The sequence below is a fragment of the Alosa alosa genome, chromosome 7 (genome assembly GCF_017589495.1).
Source record: "Alosa alosa isolate M-15738 ecotype Scorff River chromosome 7, AALO_Geno_1.1, whole genome shotgun sequence".
Taxonomy (NCBI): Eukaryota; Metazoa; Chordata; class Actinopteri; order Clupeiformes; family Clupeidae; genus Alosa; species Alosa alosa.
The window spans coordinates 19,975,020-19,995,774 of NC_063195.1; the positions used below are offsets into that span (position 1 = coordinate 19,975,020).

Below are 20,755 nucleotides of genomic sequence, written 5' to 3' on the forward strand. Positions count from 1 at the left end.
TTCGATTTATGGAGCTCACAAGCCAACGGAGAGTTGCTAGACTAGCCCTGGCAGCAAATGTAATTCGCTGCCGCTAGGGGCGCGTCTAGATTTCTAGGCTAAACGTTAGTCACTTTGTCTATCGCAAAAAGACGCTTCCGGCTGCTTTTTGGAACAAGACCGCTGGCAGATTTTTTTTTTTTTCAAACTGAAAAAGCGGTCTGCATAACTTCTTTTGTCAGAAAAAGATGCTAAGTCTGAACGTACCCTAACAACATATATTTTAGAGTCCAGATCACAGTTGTTTTTCCTCTGCTATACCATGCAATCACTGACAAACACATCAATATCATCAGAAGTGTATCGTTTTTGAAAGAGTTTACTTTGGTTTATTTTTTATTTTTATTTTTTTTTGGGGGTTCTGCCAGCAAACTTAAAAGACTAAAAAAGTTGTTAGCAAGTCTTATCCAACAACCTTTGTCACAGCCTGACATCTCAGGCCAGGGTCCTGTAACCAGGACCAGATTTGGATAACTTCCTGTGGAGTCCGACTGTGGACAAGCATGAGAGCGCTGTAGATGCAAGCATTGTCCCGGTACTTCTCATCAATGTTAAATGTCTTGAAGTCCTTGTGCTTTTCTGGCAGCAGGCCGATTTTCTGAAGGCACATGCCCGTGTAGACGTCGTCGATGGGGTACAACGAGACTTTTTGCGAGGCATTGTAGAGCCGCATAGCCACGTCGCCCGAGTAGATGTATCCCCCTCCGCCAGCGTACGGTGGGTAGTTGCCCTGGAAGACGCTCTCGGGGATGTAGTACTTTAGCTTCTTGTTGCGGTGCGGACCGGCACCCGTGATCACGTCGCCGATGAAGAGGTCCCGGGACTTGGAGCGCCGGAGCCCGCCCAGGTAGTTCAGGATGCGGTGTGTGTTGACAAAGACGTCGTCGTCGCCTTTGAAGACGTAGCTGACGCCGGGGCAGCTGTGGTGGAGCCACTCCAGGAAGAGAACCTCCTTGACGGTCAGGTTGAAGAAGGTGTCACGGTAGTTCCACTGGAGGATGTCGCCGTGGAGCGCCGACTCATGCTGCACCATCCCCGACAGGTCCGGGAAGTGATCCGTTGACGCGGCGTTGCCGAGGAGAAACACCGTGACGACCTTATGCCCCGCAAACGTGCCCGCGCGGCCCCAGGACTGGCGGATTGCCTGGCGCCGGTCGAAGTGGGGCGACAGGGACTTCACCGCCAGGAGCAGGAACGGGGGCTCCTGGCAAAGGTCCGGCACGTTCAGCACCATGGGGTAGGACCGGCACCGCATGTACCGCAGGAAGTCCTTAAAGCGCTGCGGCAGCTGATCGTAGTCCTTCACTCTTGACGCCATGCTGTGGTCAGGTGCGCAGGGGTCTTCGGGACTCGTGTCGTTTATCCAGGCGAGTATCCCCGCTGGGATGGTGGCGGCGTCTATGAGCGTGTCGTTGCCCGCGGCGATTGCCGACGCGAAGAGCGGGTTGTGTATGTGGTCGAGCAGCTGCTGCCGACGGTTCCAGAAGGCCTCACTGACCGTGAGCTTCTTCCAGAAGCGCGTCGACGGGATTCGAACCTTACTGTTCTGGTCCCTGACGTGGGTGTACTTCATGGATATGTCCACCAGGATGAAGAGGAGGACGTTGAACATCATCAGGCCCAGGATCCTGTTCTTCATCTGGCTGGTATGCATCTCCACGCTTTAACTTTGTAAACCTGTTAAGACAGGACTCAATTAGAAAGGGATCATCTAGAAAATCAATAGTTCCAAAAGCTCAAGGGCCAACAACAAGATCATAGGTTTGACTTGAATCACTCACACGGATGATAAAACAAGTGTGAAGTGTCACACACACTTTTCCCTGAAACCAACATATGCCACTATCTTAGGGAGTTCATGATTTTTTATCTCTCTCTCTCTCTCACACACACACACACACACAAACACACTTTTTTCCTGCAACCAACATATGCCACTATCTTAAGAAGTTCATGATTTGTATTTTTCTCTCTCTGTCTCTCTCTCTCTCACACACACACACACACACACACACACACACACACACACTTCCTCTCCCACAGACAACATTAGGACAGGAGGATCATCATATATTAAGGAAACATTGCTCTAAACTGGTGGAAACATTGCTCTAAACTGGTTTCAAACCTACATTACTGGCAGAGATTTTTATATCAGTCTAGGAGATCATGTCTCTGAAAAACATGACTTGCCTTTTGGTGTGGCCCAGGGGAGCTGCCTTGGTCCCCTGCTATTTTCTATATATGCTTCCATTGGGAAACGTCATAAGTCAGCATAATGTAAACTTCCACAGCTCAGAATGATACCCAATTGTATATTTCTGTGGAGCCAACTAACCCAGATGGCCTTTGCTCCCTCACTACATGCCTAACCTCCATTAATCAGTGGATGAGCAAAACATTTTTTGAAACTAAATGATGACAAAACAGAGGTACTTCTGGTTGGACCATAGCTAAAAGCGAGATATTATTCTTAGTAATCTGGGGAACTTGAACCAGGTCAAACCAAAAAGTAACAAGCCTCGGTGTCATCTTAGATGCAGAGTTAAGTTTTAAGCCCCATATCAGTAAAGTTACTCAGACAGCCTATTTCCACTTGAGAAACATTGCCAAAGTCGCGCCCTTTTTTAACTCAACAAGATGCAGAAAAAACTAATTCGCCTTTATCACTAGCAGGTTAGACTACTGCAATGCACTTTCACTGGTCTTCCCAAAAAACATCTAAAGAAACTGGCACTCATACAGAACTCTGCGGCTAGACTTTTAACTAAGACTAAGAAGAGAGAACACATCACCCCTGTGTTGGCTGAACTGCACTGGCTCCTATTTCCTATAGAATTGATTTTAAGGTTATCTTAATTACTTACAAAGCTCTGAATGGCATAGCACCTTCATATATCTCTGAGCTTTAATATCTTATCAACCACAAAGGAAACTTAGATCATCCAATTCTAATCTTTTAATCGTACCCAAAGTGCTCCACAAACAAAGTGGAGAAGCTGCTTTTATCCATTATGCCCCTCAAACTATGGAACACCCTGCCTCTGTAAATCAAGCAGGCGAGTTCAGTAAATATTTTAAAAAAGATCTGAAAACATACCTGTACAGGAAAGCTTTTAGTTAACTCATCTTATCCTGTAGACTACTTTTTCAGATTATTCTACATCTGCTACTATTGGGCGCAGCCAGCCAGAAACAGATGGGCTCCCCTATTTAAGTCAGGGTTCTGCTCAAGGTTTCTTCCTGGAATATGGGAGTTTTTCCTTGCCACAGTTGCCATATGGGCGTGCTTGTGGGGGGGGGGGGTAAGAGGGTTAAGGCTGCCAGTCTTATGGCGTCATTTTCTATATTTTGATATGTTGCTGGAGTGGATCATAAACAGCCCCAGCAATGAAGAAAAGTGATTGATAATGACTGACTGACTATTATTGTGTTACATGCTTAAAATGTAAAGCACTTTGAGCTGCATTCTGTGTATGAAAGGTGCTATACAAATAAAGCTTATTTTTATTATTATTATTTCCAGCTCTTAAGTGAGAGAACACTTTGCATTTAAAGGAGAATTCCGGTGTGATATTGACCTAAAGTGTGTTGAAAAATGTTACAGAGTGTGAAAGTATGTCTCATAGCCCATCTCGGCTTGTCCCCTGCACTCCAAAATCTGGCTAGTTAGCCGATGCTACCAACAGCTTTTTCAATGGTGGTGCTTGGCATCAGACTAACCATGCAAATAAATCACTGTTTTACACCATTTATGAGGCTCAATGTATCTCCACACTTCATTGGTAGACTTCCGAGGGCCCTGACATTTAAAACGAGACATTGAGAACTTTGAAAAAGCACTGGTAGTTTAAGATAAGGGATCAGATTCCAAAAATAATTCAGTGGAAATGCATGGATTCCAGTTTCTTCCACAGCAACTGGAATCCATGCATTTCCACTGAATTATTTTTTGAATCTGATCCCTTTATCATACCTGTTCATTCTTATTCGTAAATCGACTTATTGTGACTAAATTCAAGATGGCTGCAAACGCTAAACTTTGGAAGATACTGTCTGCATAAATCGCCTTGTAAGTAAACTACCAGTGCTTTTTCAAAGTTCTCAATGTCTCGCTTTTAAATGTCAGGGCCCTCGAAGTCTACCAATGAAGTGTGGAGATACATTGAGCCCTCGTAAATGGTGTAAAAAACAGTGATTTATTTGCATAAAAAGCCCGGGATGTCGGCACCACCATTGAAAAAGCTGTTGGTAGCATCGGCTAACTAAGCAGATTTTGGAGTGCAGGGACAAGCCGAGATGGGCTATGACATAATGCTCACACTCTGTAACATTTTTCAACACACTTTGGTCAATATCACACCGAATTCTCTTTAATTATGTTGTGACAATGCAGACCACTCTGTAAAATGTAGGCTACCCTACTGATGGTAATTTTGATACCATAGATTAAATAGAGACCCAGTCAGACCAATAGTATGAAAAATCAGGAACAGAGTTTATTTTGCAATGATAGCATCAAGGGAGAGACAGCATGACTTCACCTAAAGATCCATCAGCTGCTCTAACTAGACAAGGAAATAGTTAGGGTTTAAGTATCCTTCAGGCTGACGGAGAGATGGCGTTGGTCATCCCATCTCACGTGGACTACACTGAATCAGACCCTGATTAAGTGGCAACCTGGCAATCCGGAGCAGATAGCTACTGACGCAGCCATATAGAACAGTGAAACACTGCAAAGTCATAATATCCCTGCTTATCTCTAAATACAGTCGCACACAGATATACACAGGGACAGTACAGATATCATCATTACATAGAATCATACTTTTAGTATCAAAGTGACCAACTAATGAGAAATGCAGAAAATTAAACCACATATTGGAATATTGGACATAATGCAGAACATTAAACCATATACTGGAATATTGGACATAATGTTCTATTCCACTTTCTCTCACTACATACCGGTAGTTGAATTGCCTACCACACCACAATAAAACATGTTTTACAGACTTTATTCATTTTGTTATACAAAAAATAAGGCTTAATCTCTTTGTCATGTTCAGAAAAGCACACACTCACACACATCAGCCTTTTAGGCTCTTCGAAGACAAACATTAAGCAGGCTGTCAAGACCACCAACCCACCTGAAGTCTATTTAAGTCTATCAAGGGCACTACGATGGAAGCTGGGAATTGAACCCACGACTTACAGGGTACTGCATGTTAGCCCAGCTCCTTAACCACTACACTACCACCGCCCCTACTATTAATTGTTATTCATTGAGGAATTTATTACATTTATTGATGTACAAATTAAAAATAAATTTGATGAATAAATTATCCAGCAACACACTCAGAGATTTTTGGGCGCGGTGAAACATCTGTTAAGGACAATAAGCATGACCATGACTGGTGAGGTTATGGGTCATGTTTTTTTAAAGTTTTCTTTTAATTCCAGTGTACCAACATTTCTCAAAATGAACAATTAATTCAAATAAAACATTTTGAATGTGAATTCAAAAGTGGGGGGTAGTGTGCAAAGATCACCCATTAGCTTTCATACACATGATGTACAAATTTCAGAAAACGAAATATCATTTTGAAAAAGTTATCACATCACAAGACATGTAAGAGAGACTGTCAACGTAATGATGACCAGAAAATTAGCAGAATAAGGGGAGAGAAGCCAGCCACTTATCACAAGTATTGCAACATTCACAAGTATTGTCCATTTGCTGTCCAAAGTCACAAGCATTGTCCATACAAGGCAAAATGGTAGGCTACACAAGGCAATTATAAAATAACTAATAATAATAAAAAAAACAATAATTACATCAAATAAATACCCTGGCTAAACCAAACAACCAAGGAGACAGTGAACTTGCTCTCAAGTGTGTATGCTACTAGAAGCCAATCCACCCTACTCCACAAGCATCCAAAACGTTAGACTAAGTGTCTTTTTTGCAGCTGCCGGCGTACGTTTTACATTATAACCCTATGGATTTTTTTTTTTGGGGGGGTGGGTTCTGCCAGCAAAAAAGACTAAAAAAGTTGTTAGCAAGTCTTATCCAGCAACCTTAGTCACAGCCTGACATCTCAGGCCAGGGTCCTGTAACCAGGACCAGATTTGGATAACTTCCTGTGGAGTCCGACTGTGGACAAGCATGAGAGCGCTGTAGATGCAAGCATTGTCCCGGTACTTCTCATCAATGTTAAATGTCTTGAAGTCCTTGTGCTTCTCTGGCAGCAGGCCAATTTTCTGAAGGCACATGCCCGTGTAGACGTCGTCGATGGGGTACAACGAGACTTTTTGCGAGGCGTTGTAGAGCCGCATAGCCACGTCGCCCGAGTAGATGTAGCCCCCTCCGCCAGCGTACGGTGGGTAGTTGCCCTGGAAGACGCTCTCGGGGATGTAGTACTTGAGCTTCTTGTTGCGGTGCGGACCGGCACCCGTGATCACGTCGCCGATGAAGAGGTCCCGGGACTTGGAGCGCCGGAGCCCGCCCAGGTAGTTCAGAATGCGGTGTGTGTTGACGAAGACGTCGTCGTCGCCTTTGAAGACGTAGCTGACGCCGGGGCAGCTGTGGTGGAGCCACTCCAGGAAGAGAACCTCCTTGACAGTCAGGTTGAAGAAGGTGTCCGCGGTAGTTCCACTGGAGGATGTCGCGTGGAGCCGACTCATGCTGCACCATCCCGACAGGTCCGGGGGAAGTGATCCGTCGACGGCGTTGCGAGGAGAAACACCGTGGCGACCTTATGCCCATAAGCGTGCCCAGCGGCCCCAGGACTGGCGGATTGCCTGGCGCCGGTCGAAGTGGGGCGACAGGGACTTCACCGCCAGGAGCAGGAACGGGGGCTCCTGGCAAAGGTCCGGCACGTTCAGCACCATGGGGTAAGACCGGCACCGCATGTACCGCAGGAAGTCCTTAAAGCGCTGTGGCAGCTGATCGTAGTCCTTCACTCTCGGCCTTAGCGCTGTGGTCAGGTCGCGCCCAGGGGTCTTCCGGGACTTCGTGTCGTTTTATCCAGGCGAGTATCCCGCTGGGATGATGGTGGCGTCCATGGCGATGTCGTTGCCAGCGGTGATTGGCGGCGCGGGCGGTTTGTGTATGTGGTCGAGCAGCTGCTGCGGCGGTTCCAGAAGGCCTCACTGACCGTGAGCTTCTTCCAGAAGCGCGTCGACGGGATTCGAACCTTACTGTTCTGGTCCCTGACGTGGGTGTACTTCATGGATATGTCCACCAGGATGAAGAGGAGGACGTTCATCAGGCCCAAAATCATCAGACGCAGAATCTTGGTCTTCAACTGGATGGTCTGCATCTCCACGCTTTAACTTTGTAAACCTGTTAAGACGGGACTCAATTAGAAAGGGATCATCTAGAATAGAGGTCGTCAAATGGCGGACCGCGGTCCGAGTCCGGACCCTGACATGATCCTATCCGGACCCGGACCATAATAGCCTAATTTAGATTTTAAAGTAAGATTTCAAAGCTGTGCTAAATGTTTCGTAGGTTAGGATAACAGCATTTACTTCAGTAGCTTCAGGAACCATCAAAACTGTCACGTCCATAACGGCAACTAAATAAGCTACCATTGCATTGTGTTGGCGTTATGGATGTGACAGTTTTGCGCGGAATTGCCCTGGACCTACTTGAATACCCCCGATCTAGAAAATCAACAGTTCTAAAAGCTCAAGGGCCAACAACAAGATCATAGATTTGACCTAAAACACTCACACAGATGATAAAACAAGTGTCATGGATCAAATCTGTATTGTGCTATAAATGACAGTAAAACAGTGATGGACCACCTGAAAAGCTTGCGGAAACCTTGCAAGCGTGACCAACAGGCCTGTCAGGAGCTCATAAAATCTTGTTAGCATGCTAGCGTACAATTCAGGTCACTTCAGGACAAATAGCTTCTACCTCAGAGCTATATGAGAACTGAACCCTGCCAAGCATTGATACCAGAGGCCTGCATGTGTGACATCTGCGCAGCAATACAGTTACTCTATAGAACACTGGAAGATGCTTACATTACAACTGTCACTTTGAATGTAAACTGTCCTGTGACATGATGACATGACTCCAGTAGCCTACTGGTCCATAGGGTCACTACAATTCAGCAAGGGTGTGCAATATCTCAGCTCCTAAATAATAAAACATACTGTACAGCATTGCTTGTTATTGCCTTAGGAAGTAGGCTACTCACACTAGGCACAGTTCACTTGTACCGTGCCGGAGTACGGTTCTTTCCTGTTCTTAGTCCGCACTCACACTGCAAGCACACTGCCCTTACAGGTTACAGCAAATATATACTTTTCATAATGTATTCATATATTTAACAATGACGCAACCGGTCTATGAATCTAGCCCTAGAACCACCCTGTCAGGCTATAATAGTTGTCACTACAGCAAGTGTAAAGAGGAAAAAACGCACGCACACCACGATCTAATCCTGGGTGCTGGACAAAACACTTACGATGAGAGAGAGGGGAAAAGTCTAATGTGATCCCCGCCTAAGTTTTATTACATGAAGAGATATTGCACACTTGCTGTAGTGAGAGAGGGGAAAAAGTCCATAACACCAGTATATGCTCCCAAGTTATGGTTTATTTACGTGGCGTTTCCAGCCCCCTCAAGCCCTTCATCAGGCGAGTCAACAATCCAGAGACACCCATATATGTACAATTAAGTGATCACATGATCACACAGTGGTGTTACACAGGCAAGTAATTATCCAATCACAGCAATAGCCAATACATGTTCAGTAATGCAGTGCATACATACATCCACACACATATCTACATTTTCCAGAAACACCTACATACACTATATACAAAAATTACAGGAATCCAACAACTACAAAAAACATGACCTCATTCTCTGTCCACAGGATACACAACGGTCAGATGTCAAAACAGACTGTGCAAAATTGTGCAAAATAGTGCAAAATGTGCAAATTGGCATCCATTGTCAAAATGTGTAAATTAGCATGTCGGCATTAAACTCATGTTCACTTATAGTAGCTGTCCATAGAATAAGCAAGTATACACAAACCCCATTTCACAAATCACCAGCTAGATGTCATACAAATAGTCTGTGCAAAATTGTGCAAATTGGCGTCTATCACCACATTGTGCAAATTAGCATCTCTCATCAGGACTCATCTCATGTTCACTTACAGTACATATCCATAAAAATGTGCAAAATGGCGACTCTTTATCACATTGTGCAAGTTAACGTCTGTATCAGAACTCATGTCATGTTCACTGATAGTACAATGCACAATTGCACAATTTTGACAATGAATGCCAATTTGCACATTTTGCACCATTTTGCACAATTTTGCACAGTCTGTTTTGACATCTGATCATTGTGTATCCTGTGGACAGAGAATGAGGTCATGTTTTTTGTAGTTGTTGGATTCCTGTAATTTTTGTATATAGTGTATGTAGGTGTTTCTGGAAAATGTAGATATGTGTATGGATGTATGTATGCACTGCATTACTGAACATGTATTGGCTATTGCTGTGATTGGATAATTACTTGCCTGTGTAACACCACTGTGTGATCATGTGATCACTTAATTGTACATATATGGGTGTCTTTGGATTGTTGACTCACGTCTGATGAAGGGCTTGAGTGGGCCCAAACGCCAATGGTAAATAAACTATAACTTGGGAGCATATACTGGTGTTGCGGACTTTTTCCCCTCTCTCTCACTACAGCAAGTGTGCAATATCTCTTCATGTAATAAAACTTAGGCGGGGATCACATTAGCCAAGTGGCAGGTTTTCTATTGTTCTCTATGGTTCTGCAGCGGAACGGTGGCAGCGCTGGCATAACGCTAGTGTTGAACAAGCTGAGCGTTGAACTTGGTTCAACTTTCAAAGTGCAACGCGAGCATATTCAATTGACAAACTGTTTGTGTTGCTTAGGAACTAGATAAAACTTAGCGTTGTGTTACGTTTGCCGCTGCCACTTACTGCTGGCTGATGTGATCCCCGCCTTATTGTAGCCTACTGGATTTTTTGTTATTGTATTACAAGTTACAGCAAATATAATATGTTATGTCAGAATGCACCATCATGGTTTGTGCTCAGTTTTATTGTAGGCTACTGTGCAATGACAAGAAAGGAATCTGCCTGTGTGTGTGTCTGTCTGTCTGTGTGTCTGTCTGTGTGTCTGTCTGTGTGTCTCTTGGCAAAATTGATGGCATACTGTGCTGACGGCTTTTCATACATACTTGCGGATTTTCCCACCCGCGACACAGAACTACTTGTGGGAACATCAGCCATGTTTATCTGTCTGTCTTTCACATGACCATATATAATCAACATGGATGTAAACATGATACGAAATACAGGCCAGTTACAACACATAGGCTACAGTGTAGCAGAGCAGATAACTTACTCTTGAACAACTACCCTGAATTGAAGTCAAAGTTTAATTCATCTGAAAACACATCTTTTGAAAAAGGGCTGCAAAAAAAGAGAGACTAACCAGCCAAACTGGTTACAGATTAGCACCACTTCACCTGGATGAGTGAGAACCATAGTCCATAGTCAAAATAATGTAGGCCTACGCATGTTATCATTTACATACACACACACACACAACATAATGAGCTGATTATGAAAAACTCACTCATGAAAAACATGCTGGTCTGGTCCTATGTACAAATACACACGCGCACACACACACACACACACACACACATGTAAATGAATGTGGGGGATGTCAATTCTGGGTCTGCTAAGCCAGTGTTTGCCCGCGGTGGTGAGAAGCCGCGGCATTACACAACACTCTCACCGCCGGGCTAATCTCCGGCACATGCCGCGAGCACACACTTCCCCATGAGCTTGTTCCCACAGCACTCTCCAACAGACTTTCTTGCTCTCTTTCCTTCTACCTATGTATCTAGCACACTTTTGTTTTTATACCCTGTTTATACCCCCTCTCTCTCTCTCTCTCTCTCTCTCTCTCTTTCTTTCTTTCTTTCTTGCCATTTGCTGAGGCTGGACGGGCATCATGGGTTTCTCATTCCTCCATCCTCGTGACCCTAATTAGCAGACTGCACAGTCACTGTTTCTGCTGGCGTGCCTGCGCTGCTCTCTTCTGCTCTGCTCTGTGCTGAGCCTGTTGCCTCTACTCCTCACCACTCAACGGAGGTTTTGAAATAAAGCAAATAAGGTTTTATTTGCGTGTGCATTGCCTTGGTTGCTGGTATGCACGTGAATGTGCTGGTATGCACACACACACACACAAACTCTCTTATCCCCACCATCTCACATACACTTGTGTACACATAAGCACAAGCACTCTGTCTTTCTCTTTTTCGCTCTCTATTAACTTTCTCTTGTGCATGTTATCACTCTCTTTCTCTCTTTCTTTCTCTCTCTTTTTCTCTCATTCACTCACACAATCTTTCTTATCCAGACATGCACACAGGCATAAGCACACAATCTCTCTTTCTGTTTCTCTCTCTCACGTAACTCACCCTCTTGTATATATTACCACTCTCTCTCTCTCAACACACACACACACTCTCTCTCTCTCTCGCTCTCTCTCATGCACATGCACACACACACACACAGAGAGAGAGAGAGAGAGAGAGAGAGAGAGAGAGAGAGAGAGAGAGAGTTCTTGCTCACACTTGATGTAAGGACATAAACAGGCAATCATTTACTGTAATAAAACACGTGAGCATTTTTAGGGCCGTACATAATCATCAATCAACACCAATGGTTACTGATCTTATGATAAAATTCTGCCTTGTCCCGATCCGTTGGTACAAAATCACCCCCCACCACACACACACACACACACACACTTTTCAATTTTTTGTGTGACTCTTTCTTTCCTATTACAATAAATACAAATTTGCATTAAAAAGGTGGATGCAAAAAAAACAACAAAAAAAACAGCCACTGAGGCCTTCTCTCTTACCTGGGAGAAGAGGGAAAACAAACAAACAAACAAACAAACAAACAAAAAGTCCAAGGTTCAGCTGCGAGAGGCCACTCCTGTTCGTCCCCCAGGCCTGCGTGCCCTCCAGGTTTGACCCATAGGGTTGGTCTGGTGTTCTCCTGGAACACCCAGAGGACAGGAGTCGGAAAACAGGCCGCAGAGGCCAGAGAGGAAACCACCTGAGAAAAGGAGGTAGAGGAAACAGATCATGAATGGACTGTGTGTATGTGTGTGTGTGTGTGTGTGTGTTAGGTCTGCAATATGTGCAATATGAACCAACACAATTACCTAATCGCAAAAGCTACAAATAATCGTGCAGTTAATTTTGTCACACTATTTGACTTTTATATTAATGTCATCCTCCTTGACTTCTGGTTGGTGGGTGTGCGTAGTGCGTAAGGGGTACAGGAATTCTGATTGGTGAGCTTCACAGTCGGTCGGGGGTGCTTTGCTTCTTGTGCACTGGGCGTGCTCACCAATCAGGGGTGGCCCGGTTTTTCTTAGTCGCTTTGGTGCTTTTCTCAGATCAGAATGAACATTCTCATAACTATTAGTTCAACCTCCACAACATTTAGTAATTTGTGCACATCATAGTAGCAATTTCTCCTTCCTCTGAACAAATTGCAAATGCTTTTGAACATGTATCAGTTGCTTTGTCATGTCAGTCAAAATGAACTATACTTATGGATGCTGAATAGTCGTTCCCAATAAAACTAATAGTCTTCATTTCATTGCTTGAGTCATTACATACAACATTGGTGAACTAGTTATCAAATTCTGTCACAATGCTGTAGAATTGCAAAGAGCATAAAACTGTGAAACGTACATATTCAGTGTCTTGTACTCACTTATTCCCCTAACTACAGCAATTTGTAACTTTACTGTAGTTTTCACCGAGTTCTGACCTTTTTTGCATGGGAAAACACTGAGAGCATAAACTATCGTAATGAAAACATGACAAAGCCATTTGACTATCCTGTTCATAAACGATGGTGTCAAGACTTCTCATTTTGATGACACTGGCAGTTTCATTGACATAAATACTTGCTTTTGAGGAATGGACTATCCATTTTGAGCAAGTGACGTGCTTTTGCAGGTTATCCACCAGGTTTTGCAGTTTGCGCTAATTGTTTTGAGAAATGCACTCACTGCTGTGCAAATGTTAATAGTGATGTGAGAAAAGCACCAAAGCGACTGAGAAAAACTGTAAAGAGACATTTGGAATATTGAACCGAATCAATTACAGTTTTTCTCAGTCGCTTTTGGTACATTTCTCGAATCATCCTCGACATTTGTGAAACAGTAGTGCATTTCTCAAAACAATTCATACAAATAGAAAAACATCATGGATTACCTGCAAAAGCCAGTCTCTTGCTCAAAATCCCTAGTTCATCTCTCAAAAGTAAATATCTGTTTAAATGAACATGTCAGTGACATCAGAATGACAAGTCCTATAGGGACAGTCAAATTGCTTAGTTGTGTTGTCAATATACCAGTGTACTCTGGAGGGATGTTCTGATGTAAACTATGGCTAAAGTTTTGATGACGATTATTGTAAAGTTACACCTTAGTGTATGTGTAGCCTGGCTAACGTCAGACCTCATCTCATTGAGATGGGGTCTGGGAACTAGACATTCATTTTCTCGTATTTGAAACGTGGTTTACAAATGCCCAGAGCCGTTTATTGGGCGCTACGAATGTCTATCAAATGCGTCTGTACGTAGCTCATAACGGCTTCGGTGTGTCGTCATCGTCTTGCTGCCCTTCCTCCGTTCTGTGATTGGTCCCCTAACTGAGGCGAAAATTTGCTCCATAGAATCCAGGCTGCCTAGTAGCGTGAATAAAATCGTGCGCGTAAGGCAGCATGGGAAAACCCAGGCTAGTGTATGTGGGAGTTTGACTCTAAGAGACTGGACAAGATTCACATTTACGCTTTCACTGTAATATGTTGACAGACCATGTCATTGCAATACAAAAAAAGACAGCACTGCATAGCACAAAGAAAAAAAAGTAGACATGTGAATATAGGACAATCTCCTTAGGACAAACTGTACATGCAGTGCTGTAGGAATTACAGTGCAGTCTTCCTACACCTCCTGACATTATGACAACTTGTTCAACCATTTTGCATGTGAAGACTTATGCTATGAACTAATGTCTAAATGTTGTTGGGAGTGAGACTATTCAACAGAGACCAATTATAATACATTTTGATCTACATGACATAAGCAATTGATAATGTAGGAAACAGCAGAGAATTGTACTCATTTAAATGGATGTACCAAAACATTTGCAACTTGTTCAAAGTAATGAAAAACTGCTTTTTGGTGTGCACAAGTGACACAATGATGTGAAGATTGAACAGGTAGTTTTGAGAATTTACATTCTGATCTGAGAAATGTACCAAAGTGACTGAGAAAAACTGTAAATGACATTGAAAAATCATATTCATTCATTCATAGCCATCAATATCTGTCAGAAAAATTGCAATTAGATATGTTCCCCAAATCGTGCAGCCCTAAAGTGTGTGTGTGTGTGTGTGTGTGTGTGAGGGGAAAGATTAAAGATATGCCGTGTAATTTTGTTTACAAAAATGTAAGGAAGGAAGATAGTTGCAACCAGAATAAAAACCACCTGTCTATATAAACAGGCCAGATATTAGAGGGTAAGGGGGTTAGGGACAGGGCCAGGAGGGAGAGGGGGGTTCTAGGAAGAGTGCCGGCAAGCGAAGGTACTAGGTATCAAAGGCATCTACAATTCTGCTTAGCTGAGCGTCCACTTCAGTATAAATAGATGGATGGATGGATGGATAGATAGATAGATACAGTAGATGTGTCCGTGTGCACTACATGCAGACCAAAAGTGGAACCTAACACACTGCTCTGTAATAAAAACGCAACTGACTAAAAAGATTTAGGGAACAGCTGTCAAATAAGTTCCTAACAGCCGTACAATGTCAACTTGGAACTTCTGCTACGCCTGGCCATCATTTGGGACAAAAGAGGATATGACAATGACCCCCATCATTTGGGACAAAAGAGGATATGACGATGACACCCAAGCTCGCCTCAGCTCTGCGACGTGTCCGCTTTCTTGTCCCTCGGTCAGCGCTTAGTTCAACCGTCAGACGAGAGAGCACAACAGTGGGCCTGTACCCCCCTCGCACTTCTTGGTCCTTCTGTAGACTTTGGACTCCAAGGCACTTCACAATGGAGGGTGAGTGGTTGGGAGTTGGGTGGATGGGCGAGTTTATTAAACAAGTTACCTAGAGGTGTGGTGTGGTCAATACAACCTTAGATGCACAAGTGGAGCTTTCTTCTTGTCCTTTATTCTAAATCCCTCAACTCTTACTGCAACAGTCTAGTACATAATAGAAAGTATTCCTTGAAATGTGACTTGCCCTAATGATTCTGAGAACAGCTTCGCATTGATCCAAATCTAATAGGCACATCTATTACATACTTAAAACAAAGATTCTCACTCTGCATCAACCCTCTCTGTTTACAGTGCCTGGCTTTTGATTGGGAATGAACAAGCAAAACAAGCAAAACAAACAAACAAAAAAAAAAAAAAACAGGAAGACTAGGTGACCATCTCTGTGACAAGTATGGGGATTTGACTAAGAATAAACAACTAGCAACATAGTGTAACTCAATTAGCCCACTCACAACTAGACTTCTGAGTATGCTAGTCTGGGTTTAAAAATATTAAAAACTAATTGCGCTTGCCAGCTGGCAGGAAGAAGTCCCACATTAGCTTGCTTGAGCCTGACCTGAGACGTTCCGCCTGTCGCGGGCTAGTAGGGTAGGCGTGCGCCACGGTGTAACGGGAGAGGAGACTGGCCCTCTGGCGTGCCGCTGCAACAGACCTAAATAGATCTCTGAAGTCCACAGTGATGACAGTGGCATCAAGTGCAGAAACAGGAGCAGCAACAACATTTTGACAAAACACGGTGCTTGTATAAATGAAGATAGATCATTGAATGTGCATACAAAATGAGGGGTTTGGGGATTTGCTGGACAGGAAATTCATAATTTGAAAAAATCAGAAGTGACAGACAATTCAATACCACAGTTATAAAGAACTCAGAAGAAGTTGGTAGATAAGATTTTGGGTCAACCATTTCAATACGGGTTAAAATATTTTAAAAGACAGGGACGGACTCCTTTTTAAAGACATATTTGTTTAAATGTGCAAAATTTCTGAAACAGTGTCAGTAGCCTACACCTTTTCAGGCCTGCTACAGTTTTAATAAGCAAAAGGGGGGAAATTGGCCCAGAGAATATATCAAACATTCCCTAGAATTCATAGCCAACTTTAGGTGCCAGTCTCATTGGGACTTTGAGTAATGGGACTTTGAACTTAGGCCTACATAAGGACAACACAAGTTAGTCTGAGACATGACACTGAGAACACAGACATGCAGAAATGTCTCTCTGATGTGAAGGCTTTCAAGTTGACCCTCATAGAACAGTCAAAGCAGCACTAGACTAATAGCCTATACATTTACTTTCCATAAAGCAAAAACACAGCCTTCTTACAGTGCTATGGAATGATTGTAACCTGCCTGCATTTAAACCAATAACAAACTAAAAACTGAACGTAAATCTAAAGTAAGTCAATAACTTAGGCTATCGTTTAAACCTGACAGTGACTTAGAAAAATCTAAATACAAATGGAAGTTCTGACCTCTGAACAACTTGTGGTAGAGACATCCAACAATGTGGTTTGGCTTGGAAAGGTCAAGTAAATGTAACGAGACCAGAATATTTGGTGTAACCTAACTGTTTACATTACTGTCGCACAGAGCGGGTTGACCAGAGCGGAGGAGCAGCCAAAGGCCGCCCTTTGGCACTTTTCGATAACAAGTAGGCTAAAGTCAACGGAAAATGCCTCGGAAAGATAGCGAGAAAGCCGATTTGAGCACGTCCTGTCATCACTGCCGTCGCCCTGGCTAGTACACGAAGTAAAACTGTCCATCAATGCCTGGGTGATAGTGGGAACAGGGCTTCCAAACTGGGAAATAAAACAGAAGTACCTAGTCTAGGTATACAACTGAACTATACTGTCCACAGTGTCTGTCAAAAGCGTAAGGGGAACACACACCGCGTCCCACCGGTACGATTGTCTCTGTGGGACTCCGTCGGCGTAATGACACCGTTCCGCTTTTAAGAACAAGTCTGGCAAACCTGTATAATTACCCTGCTCTTACAGTGGTTCTAACCCACTCATGAGAATGATTCCAGCTTGTCTATTTCATTTGAAGAGAGAGAGAGAGAGAGAGAGAGAGAGAGAAGACAATAACCAATAACTCCACAACGACTGGAGTCTATATTTTAAGTTAAAATGATTAACAAAACTTAACATTCTGACACAGTCCGCCCCGTAGTCCTAAACTACTGTGTATTCTCCTATCAAGCTAATGTCGTCCTACCTTCAGTTGGTAGCTCAGCGTCTTGAGTGGTTATATCCTCCTTGTTCACCTTTCACACCAGAAGTCGACTTCTCGGAGCCGCGTCTCTTTTAATCACCCGGTAAAAGTGGGGTGAAACACTCTCATCCGTGCTCCAAGTTAACCTGAAGAGTATGGGTTTCCTTTTCGGGCTGAAGTTATTCTACGTCGCACACACACTACCCATATGCTTCACTTTTGTCGACAACTGCCCCTCCCATAGCATGTGCGTGCGCTGTGTGTGTGTGTGTATGAGAGAGAGAGAGCGTGAGTGAATTGAATTGAGAGAGAGAGCTGGCGGTGCTTGTCTCATGTAAAGACTGGGACTGAAAAATAGACTGGATGACAGCAATTCTCCTTGGATATTAAAAGTGTTCCTCGGGCAAGCTAATGATCCCCCCCCTGCTTCGGATGTCAACATTTGATCACACTTCAGCAAACACTGACAGCTTGAATCAGGTTTCATACCTTGCAGCTTGTTTGCAGCAAATAAATCCTATATGCAATTGAGAACAGTTGGGTCCATATTAGACCTCACGGTAATTCTTTCAACTTAATGAAAAACGAAAAGATCTTTAAACTCGAAACGTCCAATAATCTCTATGCTATTTTTTAGTGTACTTTTTAAATCGACACATTATGTCTCCTATGCTCTGACAGAGCCTTGTTAATTTGATTTGGTAGATAGTAGGCCTTATAGAGTAAACAGTATAGACTAAGTTAAGTTACAGGGGTAATAATGAGGAGAGAGCACAGCAGGGGGCCTCTATGTGTCAGTGTCTGGGTGTCTCTAAGTCTTAACTGATGTGTCTTTATGCTGATTATGTCCTGGGGGGTTGTGGGAGTGTCCATTGTATGACTGGAACTAAATACTGAGGATCAGGTGGGGAACAAGCTGCAGACACCCCACACAGCAGGGAGCAGTATGGTTAACACACACACACACACAGCAGGGACCAGTATGGGAAACACACACACCCTAATGACTGTCTGTCTGCCATATAATGGGCTTGGTCTCACAACTCTGAATTCTGTTATGCAGGGCAAAACGCCCTCCATTATGTTGTTATTTATTTATGCTTCTCAGCTTTCCCCCTCAACCTTTGTGATGCTTCAGACAATAGACTAACTGAACTGAAGACCCATTTAACCTGATGCCTTGACATTTTCTTTATGTTGCCATGGCCATAAGATAAGCCCCATTGACTGATTTCATGGCAACCGGAAGGAACCACAGATAGTAGTTCATATTTCTTCAGTGCATGTTACATAAAAATACAATCCTACATTATAATGGCAAACACCTTTTATGTCAATGCCCTCATGCTGTAAATGGTGTTTGTGCACTCAAACAAACAAACAAATAAATAAAAAGCTTAAATAAACAAACATTATGCGTCAACCTGTCACCAGGAATGGGGACTGAACCTTTCCGCGAATTACGTACATTTACTTATATTTTTTATCAGACGCTTTTACTCATGGTGGCTAACAAAATCAATTTTAACATTCAGGCTACATTTCAAAGGAGATCAAAGGGTAACGGTAAATACTATTTTGCAAACACTATGAGACTACCAGAGGATGATAATGCAGAAGTTACATACTAACCTTACCCACCCACACCTCCCTCTATGTGGTAAGGAATTATTGTCCCACTGACTCGCGCTGGTTAGGAGGGTGCACAACATTTTTAACCTTTGACCCCTTCAGGTTGTCGCACATTCACCCTCCTCCTTAGTTCTAGAGTATGTCACTCGTATGCCTGTTCTGTTCCATTCCTCTGACGTAAGTTTTGCCACACATACACACACCCTAGGCAAAGGTTAGGCTACTGACTCCTGAAGTCTGGAGTGTTTGTCTTCATGTAAACCCCAACTCCTCCCTCAAAACTACTTTTACGATGGTTTGGAGTGACTAGAGGTTCTGCTAGACTCATATCTCACCTATCAGTGGGACAGCACTGGGCCCTAACAGACTTAGTGCTCTGTGAGTGAAGAAATCAGCTGTGTTTGCATATAGACGATTTATTTTTCAATCGATTGAAGTCATTCCAATTTGAGGTTCCCAAATGTGGCACGGGCGCTGTACCCAGTTGCGCCACAACGCTCCCCTGATTGAAACCTTTCTGACATGTATGTGTGTGGCTGTGCATAGTGAAGGCGTCCTACGTGTATGAGCTCTCATGTGCACAAAGAAGACATGTATTCCAACAATCAGATTACCGGTTTACATGGGTAGATTTTCCCATGGACTGGATTATTGAAACGAGACCACCTCTCTCAATCCGATTGAGGTGGTTATAAGAGGCATTTTGTTTAATCAAATTAGGCTATATTAGGGTCCAGGTAAACGGGACAGGCTGCCTCCCTTTCAATGTTTCCAGGTCACAAGGACAGATCTGTGTAAGAAGGCTGTTTTGTATTCAGAGAATGGAGCAAGCGGAATGTGTGGAATGTGGATATGTTCTCTGAATGTTACAAATAGTTTCACATGTTTATTAATCACTTTGCAACGCTTACCTCACCTTTAACGGAGGTCCAAGATCTGGAAAACGGTTTCATAGTTCCAGTGGTTCCTCCCAACACATGGATCCAATGGTTCTTTTTAAAGGCAGATTACAGTTTTTCTTGATTGCTTTGACCCGTTTAAAAGAAACTGGAATCCACTTGGTCTTCATTTACACATTCATTTACACATTCTTTGCATTCTTTGTCATCTCCTGCAAATATGTTCACACGATTTCACTGGGTTCACACTTTTCTCACACCTTTTTGCAAAACAGTTAACACAGATGGCATTAAAAAGACCCCAAACTATTGGTTTCCCTGTGCTAAACAAAAGGGAAAAAAAGGAAAGTAGAGAGTACTGTATAGCCTATTTGGTGAAGAAAACAGTACAAAAGGTGTTTACTGTAGATCTATTTCAATGAAATCTGTCTTGTATAGGTGCTTACGGTAGGTTTTACATGTCAATGACAGTCACATCTTTGGAGGAATGAATACAATTCATTTTTATTCAGGCTGAAATTCCTCATTTTGACAACCATATCTTGCATTTTGTTGTCCAGTGTGTAATGATTGAGTCACAGTGATTTGACAACATGTGTTGTTTGAAGGTGAGAGAAAGTGGAATAGAACATTATGTCCAATATTCCAATATATGGTTTAATGTTCTGCATTATGTCCAATATTCCAATATATGGTTTAATGTTCTGCATTATGTTCAATATACCAATATGTGATTAAATGTTCTGCATTTCTCATTAGTAGGTCACTTTGATACTA

General features: G+C 43.1%; 2 protein-coding genes and 1 pseudogene across 2 annotated transcripts in view; 1 reads left to right on the forward strand and 2 right to left on the reverse strand.

Moving 5' to 3' along the window:
* The window catches only part of LOC125298155 (histone H3-like), a 781,614-nt gene that overhangs the window by 521,440 nt on the left and 239,419 nt on the right, over positions 1-20,755 (forward strand). The gene's annotated exons all lie outside the window — the stretch shown is intronic.
* On the reverse strand, positions 400-12,066 carry LOC125298129 (N-acetyllactosaminide beta-1,3-N-acetylglucosaminyltransferase 2-like). The gene is made up of 2 exons (XM_048248829.1): positions 11,996-12,066; positions 400-1,716 (listed from the first exon to the last, which is right to left on the reverse strand). The coding sequence occupies exon 2, from the start codon at positions 1,691-1,693 to the stop codon at positions 443-445; it is 1,251 nt and encodes a 416-aa protein (XP_048104786.1). The 5' UTR covers positions 1,694-1,716; positions 11,996-12,066; the 3' UTR covers positions 400-442.
* Positions 5,042-12,082, reverse strand: LOC125298128 (annotated as a pseudogene).